Source organism: Fukomys damarensis, unplaced genomic scaffold, assembly GCF_012274545.1.
Source record: "Fukomys damarensis isolate Sample0158 unplaced genomic scaffold, DMR_v1.0_HiC HiC_scaffold_17, whole genome shotgun sequence".
Taxonomy (NCBI): domain Eukaryota; kingdom Metazoa; phylum Chordata; class Mammalia; order Rodentia; family Bathyergidae; genus Fukomys; species Fukomys damarensis.
The window spans coordinates 66,308,977-66,326,975 of NW_022900929.1; the positions used below are offsets into that span (position 1 = coordinate 66,308,977).

Genomic DNA, 17,999 nt, shown 5'->3' on the forward strand with positions numbered 1-17,999 from the left:
AAGGTAGAAAAGGTCTCCTCATTGGCAGTATTCTACATGTTAAAAAAAAAAAATTGAGAAGCTGTTTCTGTTGAACTCTATTTAATAAATGATTTTGTCATTTCTTTATTGCACAGGGAGAAGAAAATTGAGGGACTGAATTTTATTAGATGCTTAGCTGCTTTTCATTCTGAGATACTGAACACTAAGTTGCATGAAGCAAATTTTGCAGTAGTTCAAGAGGTAAATTTTTTAGATAATTTAAGGATTATTTGAATAAAAAGAATAAATATACCATACTTATTTGACCTTTAAAACTTTTAAACATCTCTGTATTATATGATGAGTCGTTATGTATAGAAAGTAGCCCATGTCTTAATTTGCTACACTTCTAAAAAATTATTAGATGCTGATTTTTAGAATGTAAGCTAGTACATAATAAATAGATTGCTTTAATGCAAATTCTCTTTCCAAAGTTGTTTTTACTGGGGTTTTTTTTTTCAGAATATCAGCAAAATTATGTTTTGAAAAAATTTTTTAGGTGAAAAATTTACGCTCTGGGGTTTCTCGCGCCGCTGTGGTCTGTTTAAGCGATCTTTTCACTTATCTGAAAAAGAGCATGGATCAAGAACTAGATACAACGGTCAAAGTGTTGTTGCACAAGGCTGGAGAATCGAATACATTTATAAGAGAGGATGTTGACAAAGCATTGAGAGCTATGGTTAACAACGTCAGTCCTGCACGTGCAGTCATTGCTCTCATCAGTGGAGGGCAAAGGTAATGTTCAGAGTAATTTTGAAATGTCCTTGAACTAAACATTGTCTGTGCTCCTGGTTATGGTGGGGGGAGCATATTTCAGTCCAAAAGCCTTAATTCCTATGTGATAAGGGTCATACTGCATGCTCAGCATAAAAAGAATCATAATATTGTTATTCTAATAATACTACTTACATCATAAGTCTTGAACTAAATAAATGTTCTTGATTATGAGTTTTGTCTTTAACTTCTTAGGAAGGGATAATTAATGCAAATAATTGATCGTTTTTGCCTCCCAGGGTGGTTGCTGAAAAGCTGTTTAATCATTAAAGATCGATCTTTGGTAACAGTTCATATATTGATTTAGTTTAAATGGTCGTGTTTCCTTATAGCCATTTGCACATTGCAGTAAGAAGATGTACAGCCCAGCACTTATCAGATATAGTAGAATTTATGGAACCAGAGCGTATTTTAACTGGAACAAAAGATATGGCTGAACGTTTATTACCAGCTGCTGCTAAGTTTGCTCAGGATAGCTCACAAGAAACCAGGTAAATAGCTGCCAGTAATACTTGCTAAGTCAATTAATATAAGGGCTGAGGTGTAGGGAACAAAGGTTGAAAGCAAATGAACATTTTTCTAAATGGAGACTTAGGGTCCCAGGATTGGTGCTGGGGGATGGTCTTATTTAACCAGTAGGTAAATAAATGATCTCGAGGGAGCACGCAGTGAATTCTCCACATTTACAGATGACACTACATACTTCTGGGTAGTGAGATGCCAAGTCACAGGGATGAACTTCAGGAAAACGACACAAGACTGTATGAGTGGGCAGCAAAATGGCAGAAGAACTCCATTGTGGGCAAATGTCAGGTAATCTATTTGGAGGAAAGTGATATTTTTCCAAGCGATCAGATAAAAATCAAGGAAACAGGAACACATGAAAAATACAGAAATAATGCATAACAACATTATCCTCTGAGAAATGAAGGGAAACTCCATGAATTTCTGATGGTTGTTCTTAAGGTCTGATGGTTGTCAGAAGCCTGTGTTAAATTCCTCATATACATCACCATTTGCCCTTAAGCAAGACACTTAATCTTTGGTAATCCCAGTTGTCTGTAAAATTAGGAAGCTTAGGCCAGGTGACCAGGAATATGTCGTACAAAATCTATTTGTCATATAGAATCTTTCATAGCAATAATATATGGTGATAATTTTTAAAAGGGGGAAGAAGGATCCCAAGTTAATAAATAAAGAGAGGGCAGGGACAAGGGGAAAAAATGAGAACCAAGACCTGTCACATAGAGGTACAAGATCCCAACAATGAATGTAATGTACTGTATCCCTAAAATGCACCAATAAACTCAATTAAAGCTAAAAAAAAAAAAAAAAGAAGACTAAAATCAGTAATATTTTCAGACAGATATCTGTTATTTTAGGTAACTGGGGTAATCTTGTGGGACTCCTTCCACCAAAAGCTAATGCAGAAGGTAAATGTGTTTGTTTTCTACTGCTGTGTAACAAATCATCACAAATGCTAGTAACTTATGGCAACATAAATTATTTACCTCCTGTTCTTTAGGTCAGAGTTCTGGCATGGATCAGTTGGGTTTCCTCAGTGGGGACCTAGAAGGCTGAAGTCAGAGTGTAACAACAGCAGTCCTAGACTCTTACTTAGAGACTCTGTGGAAGCATTCACTGGCAGACTTACTCAGATGATTGGCCAAATTCGGTTCAGTGTGATTATAGGACTGGAGTCCTGGCTTAGTGCCTTGGATCACCCTCATTCCTTCTGGTGTTGCCCTCCTGCATCCTCAAGCCAGCCTGATGTCTTCAAGTTTCTCTCAGGCCTACAATCTCTGACTTCCTCCTCTATCCCCAGCCACAGAAAGCTCTCTCTCCTTGTATGGGCTTCAGTGTTTCAATTAGATTAGGCTCATTCACATCATCTCTTTGTCTTAAGTGGTATAACCCCATGAGTAAGTAATACATCATCTTCACAGATTCTAGGGATTTGAGTAAAACATTTTGTTTGTTTAGTTTTGTTGAGTTGAGACAGGATCTCACTCTGTAGTCCAGGCTCACCTTGGACTCATTATGTAGCCTAGGCTGGCCTCAAACTCCTGGCAGTCCTCTTGCCTCAGCCTCCCAAGTGCTGGAATTACAGGCGTGTGCCAACATCGGAGGCTTGAGTAAAAGAGTTTCAGAAGTTCTGTAATCACTTTCATGTTCAAAAGAATTCGGGAAGGGTCAGATCATAGACTACATTAGTTATCAACAACAAGTGAGGACCAGAGCACCATGCCTGCCTGGCAAGTGCAAGGTCCTGAGTTTGAATCCCAGTGTGGGGTGGGGTGTCTTCATATTTGTTTTGTGTCCATTTTTTTGGTGGTGATGGTGGTGGTAGTGGTAGTGTTGGGAATTAAACCCAGTGCCTCTCACAACCAGGCAACACTATATACCGTTGAGCTGTACTCCCAGCCCCTACTGTCTTTAATGGCACAGTAATTCTGATTTGTTTTGTCTTTTGTTTGATTCAAGTTTTTAATTATCAGATAGTTACATTTAATTTTTGAGTTTTATTTTTTATATTTACTGTCCCTATTGTTGGCATACTTGTTTGTTTTACCCTTTCACATATTGCTAGATAATGTGGTATACCTTAATATTCTAAACTAAAAATTACAGTTGTCTTTGAATATAACTCATTAGAAGCTACTTACCTGAATAGTCATGGGAAAAGTTAATGTTTATTCTCTGCTACCACCTACCTGTCTGAAATTTCATTACACTTTGAGGGATGTGGTTGATTGTAACTTTGTTCTATCCTACTCCCCCAGAGCTTGTCTTCTCATTCCTCTTAGCACCATATGTTCCAAATTATCAGAAAAAGTATAATTTATTTTAGGGCCAGACTTCCTTAAAGGAGAGACTGTGTAAGGATCTCTGTCTGAAAATATCTTCAGTATGTACTTCCATGATATCTGAATATCTACCATTAGAGTGATGTTTTGGCTTAAAATTTTATCCTTGGCGGATTTTTAAAAAATTCACATGACATGAAAATTCTGGTTTGGAGATGTTTATATCGTTTAATAACATCAACTACAATTTACCCAATCTTGTCTCTTTTAAGTAATAGAGAATAGGACTTTGAAGAATTGGAACCCAGGTAAGTTTTACTTAGGGAAGAGAAGAGGGGTGGTCAGAAAAACAAAACATAGGAAGGCTGACTTGGGCCAGAACATTTAGCCAGCAGGTACACAACAAGAGATCAGTGGGTAAGGAACCCAGAACAAAGAAGGCTTCTCCTAATTCACAATTCTGCCAAATGCTGCCAGTCATGAATATGGACCCAAGTGTGCCTGAAAAATAGTCAGATCTCTTTGTTGTCCATCTGACACATGACTGAAAGATCTAGGCTACCTTTGACTGTAAAAGGAGACAAATAGGGGAGCAGGATAATCTTATGCCCTCTATTACCACTAGTGTATACACATTTCAGTGGCTTACTTGAAGTGGGATTGTAATCTTAATATGAATGCTTTTTCTCCTATTGAAAAAAAATTTCATCTAGGGTTGGGATTTAGCTCAGTGGTTCCTCTGCCTGCCTCACAAGCACAAGGACCCAAGTTCGATCCCTGGTACAAAAAAAAAAAAAATTGCATCTAAGGGCAGAAATTAAACTTGGTAATACATGTAAATTCATTTACATATTTCTCAAATATCTGTAGGTATTATGGTCGAAAGATGCTTTTCCTTATGATGTATCATCCTAACTTTGAAAGAATGCTTGAAAAATATGTCCCATCTAAAGATTTGCCATATATTAAGGAATCTGTTAAAAACTTACGGCAAAAGGTATGTAGAATTTTTTATACGAACAACTTTAAAAGCACATTTATTTTCCCATGAAGGCAAAAGATAGAAATAATTGCTTCTGAGATTATTTCTTTTCTAATCATTTGGAACACATCTACATTAGTATTTCAACAACTGCGGTACTATGTAGACTTATGCGGTATCAGGCTTTGAAAGTAAATATTTATTGCTGTTCTGGGGATTAAACCCAGGGCCTCACAACATGCTAGGCAAGTGCTCTACCACGAAGTCGCGCCCTTAGTCCCCAAAACAATGTTTTCAACAGTTTATTTTAAGGAGTCAATATATAATTTCCTGTTACATATTTGTTAGTTTACTACTAACCACAAGACAGTTCATGCGTCCAGTACCCTTTAAAGCATGTGTATCAGATTGTTAAAATATTTAAAATGTTATCAAGCTGCCTTGCAAATTACCTTGTGTAAATTATTTCACTAGTGTTTTTCCTCGCTCCTCCTAAGTGTGTTGTAGTAAAACAACATTGCCATTAATCCCCCTAAAAGTGCCCCACCTCACTTTCATCTCCCATCATTCTTGGCAATTTCTCATTTGCTGTTTTATTTTTTTTTTTAATTTAAACATTCATCGTATTTTTTTTACAGGGTTTGGGAGAGATGCCATTAGATCCTCCTTCAGCAAAAGGAAGGCGATCTCATACTGGCAGTGTTGGAAGTACAAGATCATCATCTATTTCTAGAGATGGCTTCAATTCAGCTGAAAAGTAAGCTCCCTGATACTTCCCTGTGTTAGAGAAGAAACTCCTTACTTATAGATGTCTCCTCTAGATTCTTTCATGAACCACTCCAGGAGTATTTGTCAAAATTAGATGAGGTTCATGGCCCAGGGATGTGGCTCAGTGGTGCCTCGCCTACCTGGAAGCACAGGGTCCTAAGTTTGATCACCAGTACGGGGGGTGGGGGGGTAGATGACATTTATTTCTTTAGGACCTAGAAAGTGTGTCCTTAATGCCAACAACAAGAAAAAATGCTATTCTTAAGCATTTTCTAGGTATTTTTATATGTACAATTTTGTAATCTATTTAACCTGTTTACCAACTTTCATAAATGGATTATCTTACAGTACTTTAAGCATCTTCTAATGTATTATAACTTTATGGGTTTATTTTTAAATATACAGTATTTTTGGTGCCAGGAATCAAACTCGGGATCTTGCACTTGCAAGGCAGGTGACAGCACCACTGAGCTAAATCCTTGGCCCAATATACAGTATTTTAAACATTGTTTTAGAACTGTGAGAATAGATACATAAGTATCTTTCATATTTCCTTCATTTTTATATCTTTGAAATATTTTGTAAACTAAAATTTTATTAAAAAACTAAAATCGGGGGCTGAGCATGTAGCTCAATGGTAGGGCCTCTACTTAGTATCTATAAAGTTCTAGATTCTATTACTAACACTGTAATAAATAAACAGAGTAATCTGAGAATAGTAGCATACACCTGTAATCTAGCACTCAGGAGGCTGAGGCAGAAGGATCACCATAAGTTTGAGGACAGCCTGGGCCACATAGCAACACCCTGTCTCAAAAACAAAAAAATTAATAAACTAACTATAGGTCTAGAGATTTAGCTCAGTGGTTCCACCGCCTGCCTTGTAAGCGCAAGGACACAAACTTGAACCCTGGTACCAATAAATAAACAAACAAACTAACTAACTAACTATGCAAAATTACATGTATGCTCTGGTATTCAAAGTAGAGCCTACAGACTAGCCACATTGGAGCTTAGTAGAAATGCAAAATCTACTTCCTCCAGACTTACTGAATTAAAATCTGCCATTTTTTTCCACATTGAGAAATAATCATACAAGACCCTGAATCAGACATTTTGGTTCAACACTTTTTTTGTGCCCATCAAAAATGCTTTTTTGACTTTGAAAGCAAACCGTATGCTGGGCGTTTTCTAAATACTCAACTGCTCAGTTATTCATCTCATAGATGTATCTCCATTTGGTTTTATCTGATGTTTTGTCACAGATTCAGGCTAGAATTCCACGGAAGTGATACTGTGCCCTTTTCAGTGTACCATGTGCGTGATACATGGTACATTTTTTTGTGTGTTTTTACTTTTTGTAAGGTAGAACTTCAATGTTGCTCAGGCTGGCCCCAAACTCCTCAGCCCAAATGGTCCTCCTGCCTCAGTCTCCCATGCAGGACTACAGGCATTTGCTACCACACCTGGCTCATCCTTATTACTGATAATGTTAACCTTGATCATAGGTTAAGGTGGTTTCCTCACTGTAAAATAATTAGTTTCCCATTGTAATTAGTAGATATCTTAGGATAACTTAAAATTAGAAAAATATCCTATTTCTCATGACATATTTACCCATCAATATTAGCAACCATCGATAGATATCATCTGCAGCAAAAAGTTTGTGTGATTTTTTTTTTTTGCCTGAGTGATTCTTTCCTTCCTTCATTTATTTTAAATTAGTTGAATTTTTTTGTAAAGAAAAATTGACCCTTTCCTCTGTGTAATTTATTCAAATGTTTATGTTAATACAGGGTAATGGCTATCTATTTTATTTTTTTCTTATAATCTAATGCTATGATTATTCACTTCTTGAAATTATTTCATTTTAGGAGCTCCCTCAGGTTGACTGTTGTACTTTTTTGACACATCCTAGCCTTTTACAACATTTCCTTTATTCTACAAGATTTTCCTGGATTATCATGTATTTTCTTTTCTCCTGTCAAATCTTTATGCTTCTAATTTCATTTTACCTTGTTACCTCTGTGGTTGGAATAGGAAATACAGTGTTAAGTATACATAAGAACTGACATCTTTAACTTATTCCTATCTTATGGGAAAAGTGTTCAGTATTTCTGGGCATAGTGGTGCTTGCCTATGATCCCAGCAATCAGGAGGCTGAGGAGGAGGATTGCCACAAGTTCAAGGCCAGCTTGGACTACACAGCAAAACCCTGTTTCCAAATAAAAAAAACAGTTTGGTATTTCATACATGATATTAGTTATAAGTTTCATAAAACCCTTTCATTAGGTTGATGGACTTTTCTTCTATTCCTAGTGTGCAAGTTTTTGTCATGAATGGATGTTGAATTTTGTCAAGTGCTTCCTCGGCATCTATTAAGATATTCCTGTACTTTTCTTTGTTTATTCTATTAATATTGTAAATTTGATTTCCTCTTTGAAGGTTTAAACAAGATAACTTAATAGGTCTAGGTGTGGTGATGCACACTTGTAATCCATAGTGCTCAGGTAGTTGAGGCAGGAGAATCACAAGTTTGAGGCCAGCCTGGCCAATTTAGTGAGGCTCTGTCTCAAAAAATAAAAAGTGTTAGCGTTAGAAGAGGAAATGGGAGGGGAAGGTGAAAGGAAAGAAGGGAATGGAATTAACATGAGAAAATGAAAAAATGGAAACAAAGTCTCTGTAAATAGAGATGGGTGGAGGGGTTGAAGGCAAGGGAATAGGGAGAAATAAGAATCAAGATACATCATGTAAAGGTACAAATCTCTAATAATGAGTGTCATTATATTGTATACCTAAAATGTACCAAACTAATTTTTAAAAATAAAAAATAAAAAGGGCTGGGGAGGTAGCTCAGTTGTTGGGTAATTGCCTAGCATGCAAGAGGCCTTGAGTTCAATCTTAAATTTCCAAAAGGAAATAAAAAGATGATTTGTATGCCATAGATTAATCCCACTTGAGCATGATCATGTGTTATATCACTGAATTTGTTTTGCTAAAACTATCTGAATATTTCTTGTGTCTGTATTCATAGACCATAGTTTTCTTGTCTTGGAATATCTTTAGATTTGGTACTTGGATAAAACTAATACTCGGGATTTCTTCTTTAATACAGGGATGTTTAGAAGTATGCTTTATTTCAAAATATTTGGAAATTTTCCAAAAATATTTTTGTTAATGATTTTGATTTTAGTTATGTTGTTTCACTGAAAGTATTTGTGGTAATTTCCAGGTTATTTGTTTTTTGGCTTGTTTTCTTTTGTTTCTGATGCCGAGGATTGAACCTGGGGCCTAGCACATGATAGGCAAGTATCCTACAACTGAGCTATACCCTCAGCCCTATTTCAGGGCTTTTATAAGGTGTCCAGTCTTGTTTTATGATCCAGCTTGTGTTTTTTCTTAGTGACTACTTTATATCTGCTTTTTGTGTGTGCGTGAGAGACAGGGTCTCACTATGTAGTTCAGCCTGGCCTTGATCTCACTATGCAGCCCAAGCAGGCCTCAAATTCATAACAATCCTCCTGCCTTAGCCTTCTGAGATCTGGAATTGCAGGCCTGTGCCACCAACCCAGCTCTTTTATATCTGCTTTGACAGATGTGTATTCTGTGTATTCTGTGTATTCTGCTTTCTATAAAATACCCAGATAAATTGTGTTACTCAAGTCTCTTCTATCTATATCCTTGCTGATTTTCTGTTTTTCCTGTCAGGTGATGAAGTAGGGAGTACTGACATCCCCAACTCTTTTTGTGAATTTGTCCAGTTATACTTCCTGATTTATCATTTTTACTTCATACACTTTGATGGGATGTGATTAGGTTCAGATACATACAGGATGGTTATGACTTTCTGAGCAGTGCATCTTTTTGTCCTCGTGAAGTATCTCTACCTCTGGTAATATTCCTTGTCCTGAGGTCTACTTTGTCTGATATGAATCATTTCTTTGCATGTTGTATCTTTTTTTTTAATTACAGTGTTTTGGAGATGTAAATCACATACCATATAATAATTCAGCTGTTTTCTTGTTTGTTTGTTTTTTGTTTTTGCGGTAATGGGGATTGAACTCAGGACCTTGCACTTGCAAGGCAGGCGGTGGCACCACTGAACTAAATCCCCAGCCCAAATTCAACTGTTTAAAGGATGCAATTCGTTTCTTTTTCCTTTTGTTTGTGTTGTTTTATGGCACCTGGGATTGAGTGCAGGGCGTTTGGTGTGCTGGCCAAGCACTCTTATCACTGAGCTACACAACTAGGCCTCAGTGTCTTTAATATAGTCAACAAGTTGTGCAATGATTCTCACAATTTTAGAATATTTTCATCACTGCCCCAACAAAACTCACATTTAGCAGCTACTCCTCATTTCCATGCTGTCTTGAACCAAAACAGCCGTCTTTCAGGATGGCTTCTTGAGTTGTTTTTCTGTTTTACTCTTTTCATTTATTTTTCTTTTCCTTGTCATTGTTTGACAGTTTTTATTTGGTTTCCTCTATACTGGGATCCATGCACCTCTCTCCCTGCTGATTCTGCTTGTTCTCCTCCTACCACATTAAGCCTTAGTCATTAGTAAAACTATATACTGCTACCCTTGAGTACACCCAGCAAATCACCAAACCTGTGATAGAACACAAGGGCCTACAAAACAGATTTTATGAGTGTGGGCTAGATAATTTTGTGAAAAATGAATTTATAATTAAATTTTTATTATATTTGTGGGAGGTTTTGGTACCAGGGTTCAAACTCAGGACTTTGTGCTTGCAAGGCAGGTATAGAGCCACTGAGCTAAATCCTCGACCCCATTTTTGTGGTTTTTATAGAAAATAAAAATGAAATTAAATTTACCTTTCTTTCACTTTAGAGAGGCAACTGAAGTTCGTGAGGTCGCCAGAAAATCAGTTCCTCGTAATTCCTTAGAAAGTGCAGAATACATTAAAGTCATAACAGGTTTATTAAATGCAAAAGATTTTCGTGATCGTATTAGTGGAATTAAGCAACTTTTATCAGATGCTGAAAATAATCAAGAGCTTATTATTGGAAACATTGTGAAGGTAAGAGCCGCTCAAAAAATAATTTTCAGGGCTGGGGATGTAGCTTAGTGGGTGACATTCCTACCTGGCAAGCACAAGGTCCTGAGTTCGATTCCTGGTATCAGGAAAAAATAATAATGATAATTTTCAAGGGCCAGGTGTGGTGGTACATGACTGTAATCTCAGCACTCAGAAGGCTGAGGCAGGAGATTGCTGCAAGTTCAAGGCCACCCTGAACTACATAGTGAGACCTTGTCTCAAAAATAACAATAGTAATAATTTTCATTTGAGATCTGTGGCTAAGAAAAAAGGTATTAGTATAAAAAGTTATCCTAAGTTTTATATGTATTACTTTAAACTTTTAAAGTAAGTTTATTGAAAAGAATGGATTGCCCATGTTTCACTGTTCTATAAACATGCTGAACAACTCAGAGTAAATAGAAAAAGCAAATGAGAAAATAGTCAAGTGCTTATGTGAACCCTCCTATAAGATAGGAGTTCCTTGGAAGCTCTGTACTACTGTATTCTCAGAACTCTCAGACCTGGCGTTAGGTACGTGTTTGTGAAGTGGGTCAGTAGATAGATTTAAGAAATTTGATACTGTTTTAGAGTAGATATCAAAACTTTTCATATGTAGATGAGAAATCTCTATATAACCATGCATGTACCTAACATTAAGAAAACAAGTAAACGAAATTGAAATATTAATGCATTTATTTATGTTACCAAGCATAGATATTTATGCTTCATCAGAATTTAGTTAGTTCTTAGTAATTTATTAACTAAATACCATTTTAAATTGGCATAGTGTGCATTCAACATGGCAGCCTATACTGCAGCTGCCTTTTTTCTTTTGTTTTGTTTTATTTTGGGTTTTTTTCCCTGTTAAGTTTATTGGTACATTTAAAGCAAACAATAAAGTTACATTCATCATTGGGATCTTGTACCTTATGTGAGATATCTTGGTTCTTATTTTTTCCCTATACCGCTACCTTTTAATTCTAGTGAGTCAGAAAGTTACATATCCTGATATTATTTAATAAAAATATGTCTCTTGGTTTGAGTATTCTGAACATGAAAAATTAAAAATGAATAAATTATCAGGACTTACTAATGGCCTTGGCCTCATAAAGTACTCTTTGTTCACCTCATATGCTTAAAGAGTTATTTAGCATTCACATTATTATGTCTTGCATTTATGAAAGATAAGAGTTCTGAAGAGCAAGGAGTAATTATTAATGTGATCAGATTAAGATTAAGAAATAATAATAAAAATTTTACTCTGAGAGGCTAGAGATACAACTAAATGGTAGTCCCTTGGCCTAGCATGTGTGGGGCCCTGGTTCAATCCTTAGCTCTGCCAAAAAAGTGAGATTGCATTTATAAATCTCTTAACAAATCTCAATTGAAACTGGATTAAACCTCTACAGTAAAATTTATGTGTACAATTGTCATGAATAGAGATTGAGATTGAAATTGAAGTTCTTAGAGTTGGCTTAGGAAACCTGCTCCTTCCGGGAAGTAGCTTGTATATTATATTTACAGTGTCAATCATTTACCTATTAACCCACATTTATAACCTTGATTTATTAGGATGTCTTTTGGGGTGATTTCTTTTTTTTTTTGGTACCGGGGATTGAACTCAGGTCCTTGCGCTTGCAAGGCAGGCCACTGAACCGCTCAGCTAAATTCCTGGCTTGGGGTGATTTCTTGAAGCCCTGTCTTTTTGCTGTAAGATTGTTTAACACTTGAATTTAGCATCCAAATTTTTATAAAGTTCCAAATGTCTAAGTTCAGGTTAAATTCAGGATTTTGGGTGTGTGTGCTTTAACAGAGTAAAATAGAAATACCTTGAAATGCCAAGAAACTTTAAATATAGTAGCTTTAAACATTATTTTACTTTAAATACATTACCAATTTATTTTCAGATCTTTGATGCTTTTAAATCTCGACTTCATGATTCCAACAGTAAAGTAAATCTGGTGGCTCTAGAATCAATGCACAAAATGATTCCTTTACTTAGAGACAACTTGTCTCCTATAATCAACATGCTGATTCCAGCAATAGTGGATAACAATCTGAATTCCAAGAATCCAGGCATCTATGCTGCAGCTACAAATGTTGTCCACGCTCTGAGTCAGCATGTAGGTAAGAAATCCTACTTTAATATTCAAATTATTTTTTACTTTATAATTTCTGGTCCTACATATGTTTTATAACGCTAAAATCCTAGTTACTTAATGCCTGGTGTGGCGGTGCATGCCTGTAATCCCAGCACTCCGGAGGCTAAGGCAGGAGGATCGCTTTGAGTTCGAGACCAGCTTGGGCTACATAGTGAGTTTCAGGTCAGTCTCAACTACACAGTGAGACCCTGTCTCAAAAAACCAAAATAAATAAATAAATAAAAATAAAAATAAAATCCTAGTTACTTATTTTTTTCATTTAATAGTGTCTTTATTTCCATTTATGAATTTTTAAAGTGATACATCTCTGTTTATGCTTTTTTGTTACTGTAATGAAATACCTAAGGCTGGGTAACTTATAAAGAGAAGTTGGGCCTGAGGTGTTGCACAGTGATAGAGCACTTGTCTAGCGTGTCCAAGGCCTTGGGTCCAGCCCCAAGTCATCCTTTTACCCCCAAAAAAGGTTCACTTAGCTGAGAGTTTTAGGGGCCGACAGTCCAGATAGTGTGGTACTAGATCTGGTGAGGGTCCCCCTTGGTATCTTATGTGACACGTGGCATCATGGCAGGATTCCATGAGAGAGAGAGAAACTCCGTAATGAGACAGGAAGCCAGAGAGACCCAGGAAGGCCAGTACAGTCTCCCACTAGGCCTTGCTTTTTAAAGGTCCTACCACCTCTTAACATCACACTGGGGATCAATTTTGAACACTTGTATTGCTGGGGGACACAGTCAGACCATAGCATTCCCATACCATGATACTGCTGAGCAATGAAAAGGAACAAACTGTGGATATATTCCAATCACTGCATGCATCTGAGAAGCTTTAAATCAGTGGGGGAAAAAAGGTAATATGAAAAGGTCACATCCTGTAGGATTCCATTTTTATAACATTCTCAAAAATACAAAGGACCTTGACTTATGAATTCAATCAGTTCCCCATGGGCTGGTTGTAACTCAAGTTGTTCGTAACTCAATACAGTTGAGATCTGGATATTTACCTGGGTACATGCCATAGATAACAAGAGGCAGATGAATCTTCCATTAACCTAATCAACCCAAGTTGTTCATATGTCAGGCTGGTCATAAACTTGAGGGTCCACCGTAACAGAATTACCAAGATAGTAAACATTATTGGCTGTCAGGGTTTCAGGCTTGTAGGAAGGTAAGAATGGATATTTTTATAATTTTGATCTTAAATGTCCCCCAAAGGCTTGTGTGTTAAAGGTTTATCCCCCACACACACCCTTGACACTCTTGGGAGGGGGTGGTACCCCTAGGAGGAAGGATCTAATAGCAGGAAGTTAGGTCATTAGGGGGGTGTGTCTTTGAAGAGACTATTAGGACTTTGTCCCCTCCTGTCTTGTCTTTGCTTCCTGGCTATCATAAGGTGAGCAGTTTTCCTCCATCACACACACCCTCCATAATGTGCTGTGCTGTCACAGTTCCAAGCAATAGGACCAAGCAACCATGCACTGAAATTTGAGAAACAGCCAAAATAAACCTTTCCTTGAGTTGATTCTCTAAAGTGTTTTGTCACAGCAACAGAAAGCTGACCAGCACAGGTATCACTATGAAGAGGTAGCATTAGGGAGATCTTTATGGGGAGGCAGTAGTTCTGTGTGTTCATTGCAGTGATGGTTGCACAGATCTATGTCTGTGATAAAATGAGGTAGAACTGTATATCCATTCCCTTTGTTTTGATATTGTACTGTAGTTTTGTAAGACATAACCTTTGGGTGAAAGGGACATGGGACCTCTCTATTATCTGTACAACTTCCTGTGAATATATTATGAAAAATGAAAGGTTTAAACAATAAGTAAAAATAACTCAGGCACAGTGGCATACACCTGTAATCCCAACATGGAGGAAGGCCATGGTAAAAGATCACAAGTTCAAGTCCCACCTCAGTAACTTAGCAAGACCCTATTTTTAAAAAAAGTTGGGGGTGCTAGTTATGTTCCTCAGTGCAAAGGCCCTGGATCTAATCCCCAGTACTGGGGAAAAAAGCAAAAATTGGTAAAGGTAAAAATCACTCCCAGAAAAGCAATTTTTTTTTTTTTAGTAAACTCATAGTATTTGGAATAACATACTTATAGAAGATAAGGCAGTTCATTTTCAGATCACATGATAGTTCCTTGAATGCTAGGTGAGATAGCTATTTCATGCATATCCTTTGTTTAAATATTGTACTGTAGTAATGTAAGACATAACCCTATTTGCTGTAAGCATGTTACTCTTAAGATTGTAAAGAATTTTAAATAGTGATTACCATAGATTCTGTAAAGTTAACACATTCTAGAAGTTACTTTTTTCCTTGCCATGCTGTGTAATAGAAAATAGATTGCATTACTTTTAAACATGTGTCTGTGTTTTTGTTTAGACAATTACTTGCTTCTACAGCCATTTTGCACCAAAGCTCAATTTTTAAATGGAAAAGCAAAACAAGATATGACAGAAAAGCTTGCTGGTAAATACTTTTAAATTGTAATTTCTAAAGAAGTATCTTATTAACTAAGGAAAAACTAATGAGTATGTTAATTTCAGGAGAGCTCTCAATTCAATATCATTACTTATGAAGCATAAAAAGGTTATACAAGGATCCACAGGAGGACTTTTTAAGATTTTTATACCAAGCCAGGCATGGTTGTGCATACTTGTAATCCCAGCACTCTCAGAGGCTGAGGAAGGAGGATGGCACAATCCAGCATAGCCTGGGTAATTGAGCAAAGCCTTGTCTCAAAACAAAATAAGAAAAGGGGGTACAGATGTAGTTTTGTATAACTATCCTGGGTGCAGTATCCAGTCCAGGAAAGAAGGAAAAAAGACTTTACTCCAGTAATGTTCTGCAAAGGAATTCTAGAGTGGGAGAGTATAACTCAGCAGAGCTCTTGCCTGACATACACAAGACCCCCAACATTACAAAAATCAAAAACTCTCCTTTTTAATCTTCATATTGGAAAAATAATATATGAAGACATTAAAATCAAACATTGATAGGGCCAGGGTTTGGCTCAGTGGTTTCACTGCCTGCTTCACAAGTACAAGGGCCCAAGTTCGATTCCTGGTATCCTCCCCCACCAAAAATCAAACATTGATAGTCAGGATTTGGCTCAGTGCTTCCACTGCCTGCCTCGCAAGCGCAAGGGCCTGAGTTCAATTCCCAGTATCCCTCCCCACCAAAATTGATGATTATAGCAAAATGCTATTCTGAATTTTTTTGATAAGTACATTTGGAAAACATTGAGATTAATTTTGAGTTCATTGTCTCTCTCTACTACTTTTGCCTGAACTAATTACCATATATAGAATTCTAATACTTGGTGATCTCTGTCTTTGGGGGCAAGTTTCTTTTAAAAGCCTAACTTTTTAGAACAACTGGCAAAGGGAAGAAGCTTGATAGTTTTAGATGCTTTAAAATTGTCAGGCCTTGAAATTCTTTTAAAGAAACCCACATTCTTTACTGTATTTTGTGTTTCAGATATTGTTATGGAACTGTATCAGAGGAAGCCTCATGCTACAGAACAGAAAGTGCTGGTTGTTTTATGGCACCTCTTAGGGAACATGACACACAGTGGCTCTCTGCCTGGAGCTGGGGGAAATATCCGCACGGCCACAGCTAAGTTATCAAAAGCTCTTTTTGCACAGATGGGTCAGAATCTTTTAAATCAGGCTGCATCTCAGCCACCACATATCAAAAAGAACTTAGAGGAATTGCTTGATGTAACAGTTTTAAATGAATTATGAATCTGTTATGAAATATGGCATGATGAATGAGACAGTTTATATGATGACAAATGAAAGTTTTTTAAAGCTACATTTTGAGTGCCTGCACTTCACATCTAGGAAATTAAGTCAGTGGCTATTTTATTGGCAGCCTATGAATACACATTGGTCCTCTCTCAACCCTAGCACTACACCCACACATGTAACCGAATATTTGTGAAATCTGAAGCACGTGGACTGAATCCTACTTTAATATTTTTGAGCAAAGTTCTGCTCATTTTCACTATTCCATAGAAACTGCAGCTTGTTGTCCTTTATGTACAATTAGATTTGTAATTAAAAATATACTTTTTATTATGTAATCATGTTTTGGTATGTCTTATTATTCAGCCTTGTTTTGTGAAGTGGAAGACAAGTCACTGAACTATGTTATCACAAACTAAATTTTATGTGCTATTTGTGAAAAACATGTATTTCTGAATCAGTCTGCTAATATGATTATGCAGTATTAGCTTGCTATTGCTGCTGTGTTAATGTGATATGTTTGCTTACCTTTTGGGTTTAATTTCCTGCATAATTGTGAAATTTAACAAGATATAATAAAGCATGATGACCAAAGTTTTAGAATACAGTAAACATTTAAATGCACGTTTAAGAAAACGTGTAGAATGTAACTTCCCTATTTTTGTGTGCAAACACTAAATTTTTATTTCTGTATGTCCTGACATTTATAAAGGTGTTATTTTGCTGCCCACTTGTGTAATTCTCAAAGATAGTGCCAGGTCTTCTATAGTTTTTCTCAGAATTCTTGGGCTTACAAGTACTGTATGCATCTTTAAAAAAAAGAAAAGGAATGTTATAAAATAAAAGGATTTATTTCTGTAGATGTGTGACAGATGTCCTATTTTTCCAACTTCCATATATGTTAAAATGGAAAAAAATACTGTAACATTGACCTATCACTTTGGGGAGGGGTCCCGGGGATCGAACTCAGGATCTTGCACTTGAGAGGTAGGCAGCAGAGCCATTAAGCTAAAATCCCTGGCCCAGCCTATCACTTTCCTTTGGTTTACTGGATGTGATCCTGACTGATCACTGTAAACAGTAGACCTGGTTTATCATTCCAACTCTACATAAAATGAGCTCTGTGACCTGGGGCAAGTCATTTTCATTTCTTGTGTTATTGAGCTCTTTTACTTTAGAATCTGTTTGGTTGCTTTTGAGGCAATTGGGATAGTGCTGGAGAAAGAACTCAGGGCCTTGTAAATGCTAAGCACATATTCTACCTTTGATCTACACCACCATCCTTTATTTGGCTGCTTTTAAATTTTTGATTTTTTTTTTTTTTGGTAATTATTCACAACTTCTGAGAGAAAAAAAAGTAAGTTTTGCTACCACATATTTGAAGCTAAGCTGAAACATCTGACTACCTTTTCTGTTTATATGAACTATACACACATACTTCTAAAATGCCTTTATGCCAGGTGTGGTAGCACACACCTATAATCCCAGCACTTTAGAGGCTGAGGCAGGAGGAGGATCACCATGAGTTCAAGGCCAGCCTGAACTACATAGTGAGACCCTGTCTCAAAAACACCAGGCATGGGCGGGGGTTTAGCTCAGTGGTTCTGCCGCCTGCATCGCAAGTGGGAGGACCCAAATTCGATCCCTCCGTCCAAAAAAAAAAGGAAAAACACTGGGGCTGGGGATTTAGCTC

The 17,999-nt window shown here is 36.8% G+C and overlaps 1 protein-coding gene across 4 annotated transcripts in view; it reads left to right on the top strand.

The window, feature by feature from the left end:
* Togaram1 (TOG array regulator of axonemal microtubules 1) overlaps positions 1-17,271 on the top strand; it is a 78,864-nt gene extending 61,593 nt beyond the window's left edge. For 2 of the 4 annotated variants that reach the window (XM_010632621.3, XM_010632623.3), the window contains 9 exons: positions 117-222; positions 521-756; positions 1,128-1,286; positions 4,473-4,599; positions 5,223-5,341; positions 10,205-10,394; positions 12,302-12,521; positions 14,940-15,026; positions 16,038-17,270. In XM_010632621.3, coding sequence (XP_010630923.1) covers positions 117-222; positions 521-756; positions 1,128-1,286; positions 4,473-4,599; positions 5,223-5,341; positions 10,205-10,394; positions 12,302-12,521; positions 14,940-15,026; positions 16,038-16,303 — 1,510 coding nt within the window. In that variant the 3' untranslated portion in view covers positions 16,304-17,270. Of the gene's footprint in view, positions 1-116; positions 223-520; positions 757-1,127; positions 1,287-1,484; positions 2,008-4,472; positions 4,600-5,222; positions 5,342-10,204; positions 10,395-12,301; positions 12,522-14,939; positions 15,027-16,037 lie in introns of those variants that run through there. The other 2 variants (XM_010632622.3, XM_010632625.3) reach the window with 2 other exon arrangements.
* The last annotated feature ends 728 nt before the right edge of the window (positions 17,272-17,999 follow it).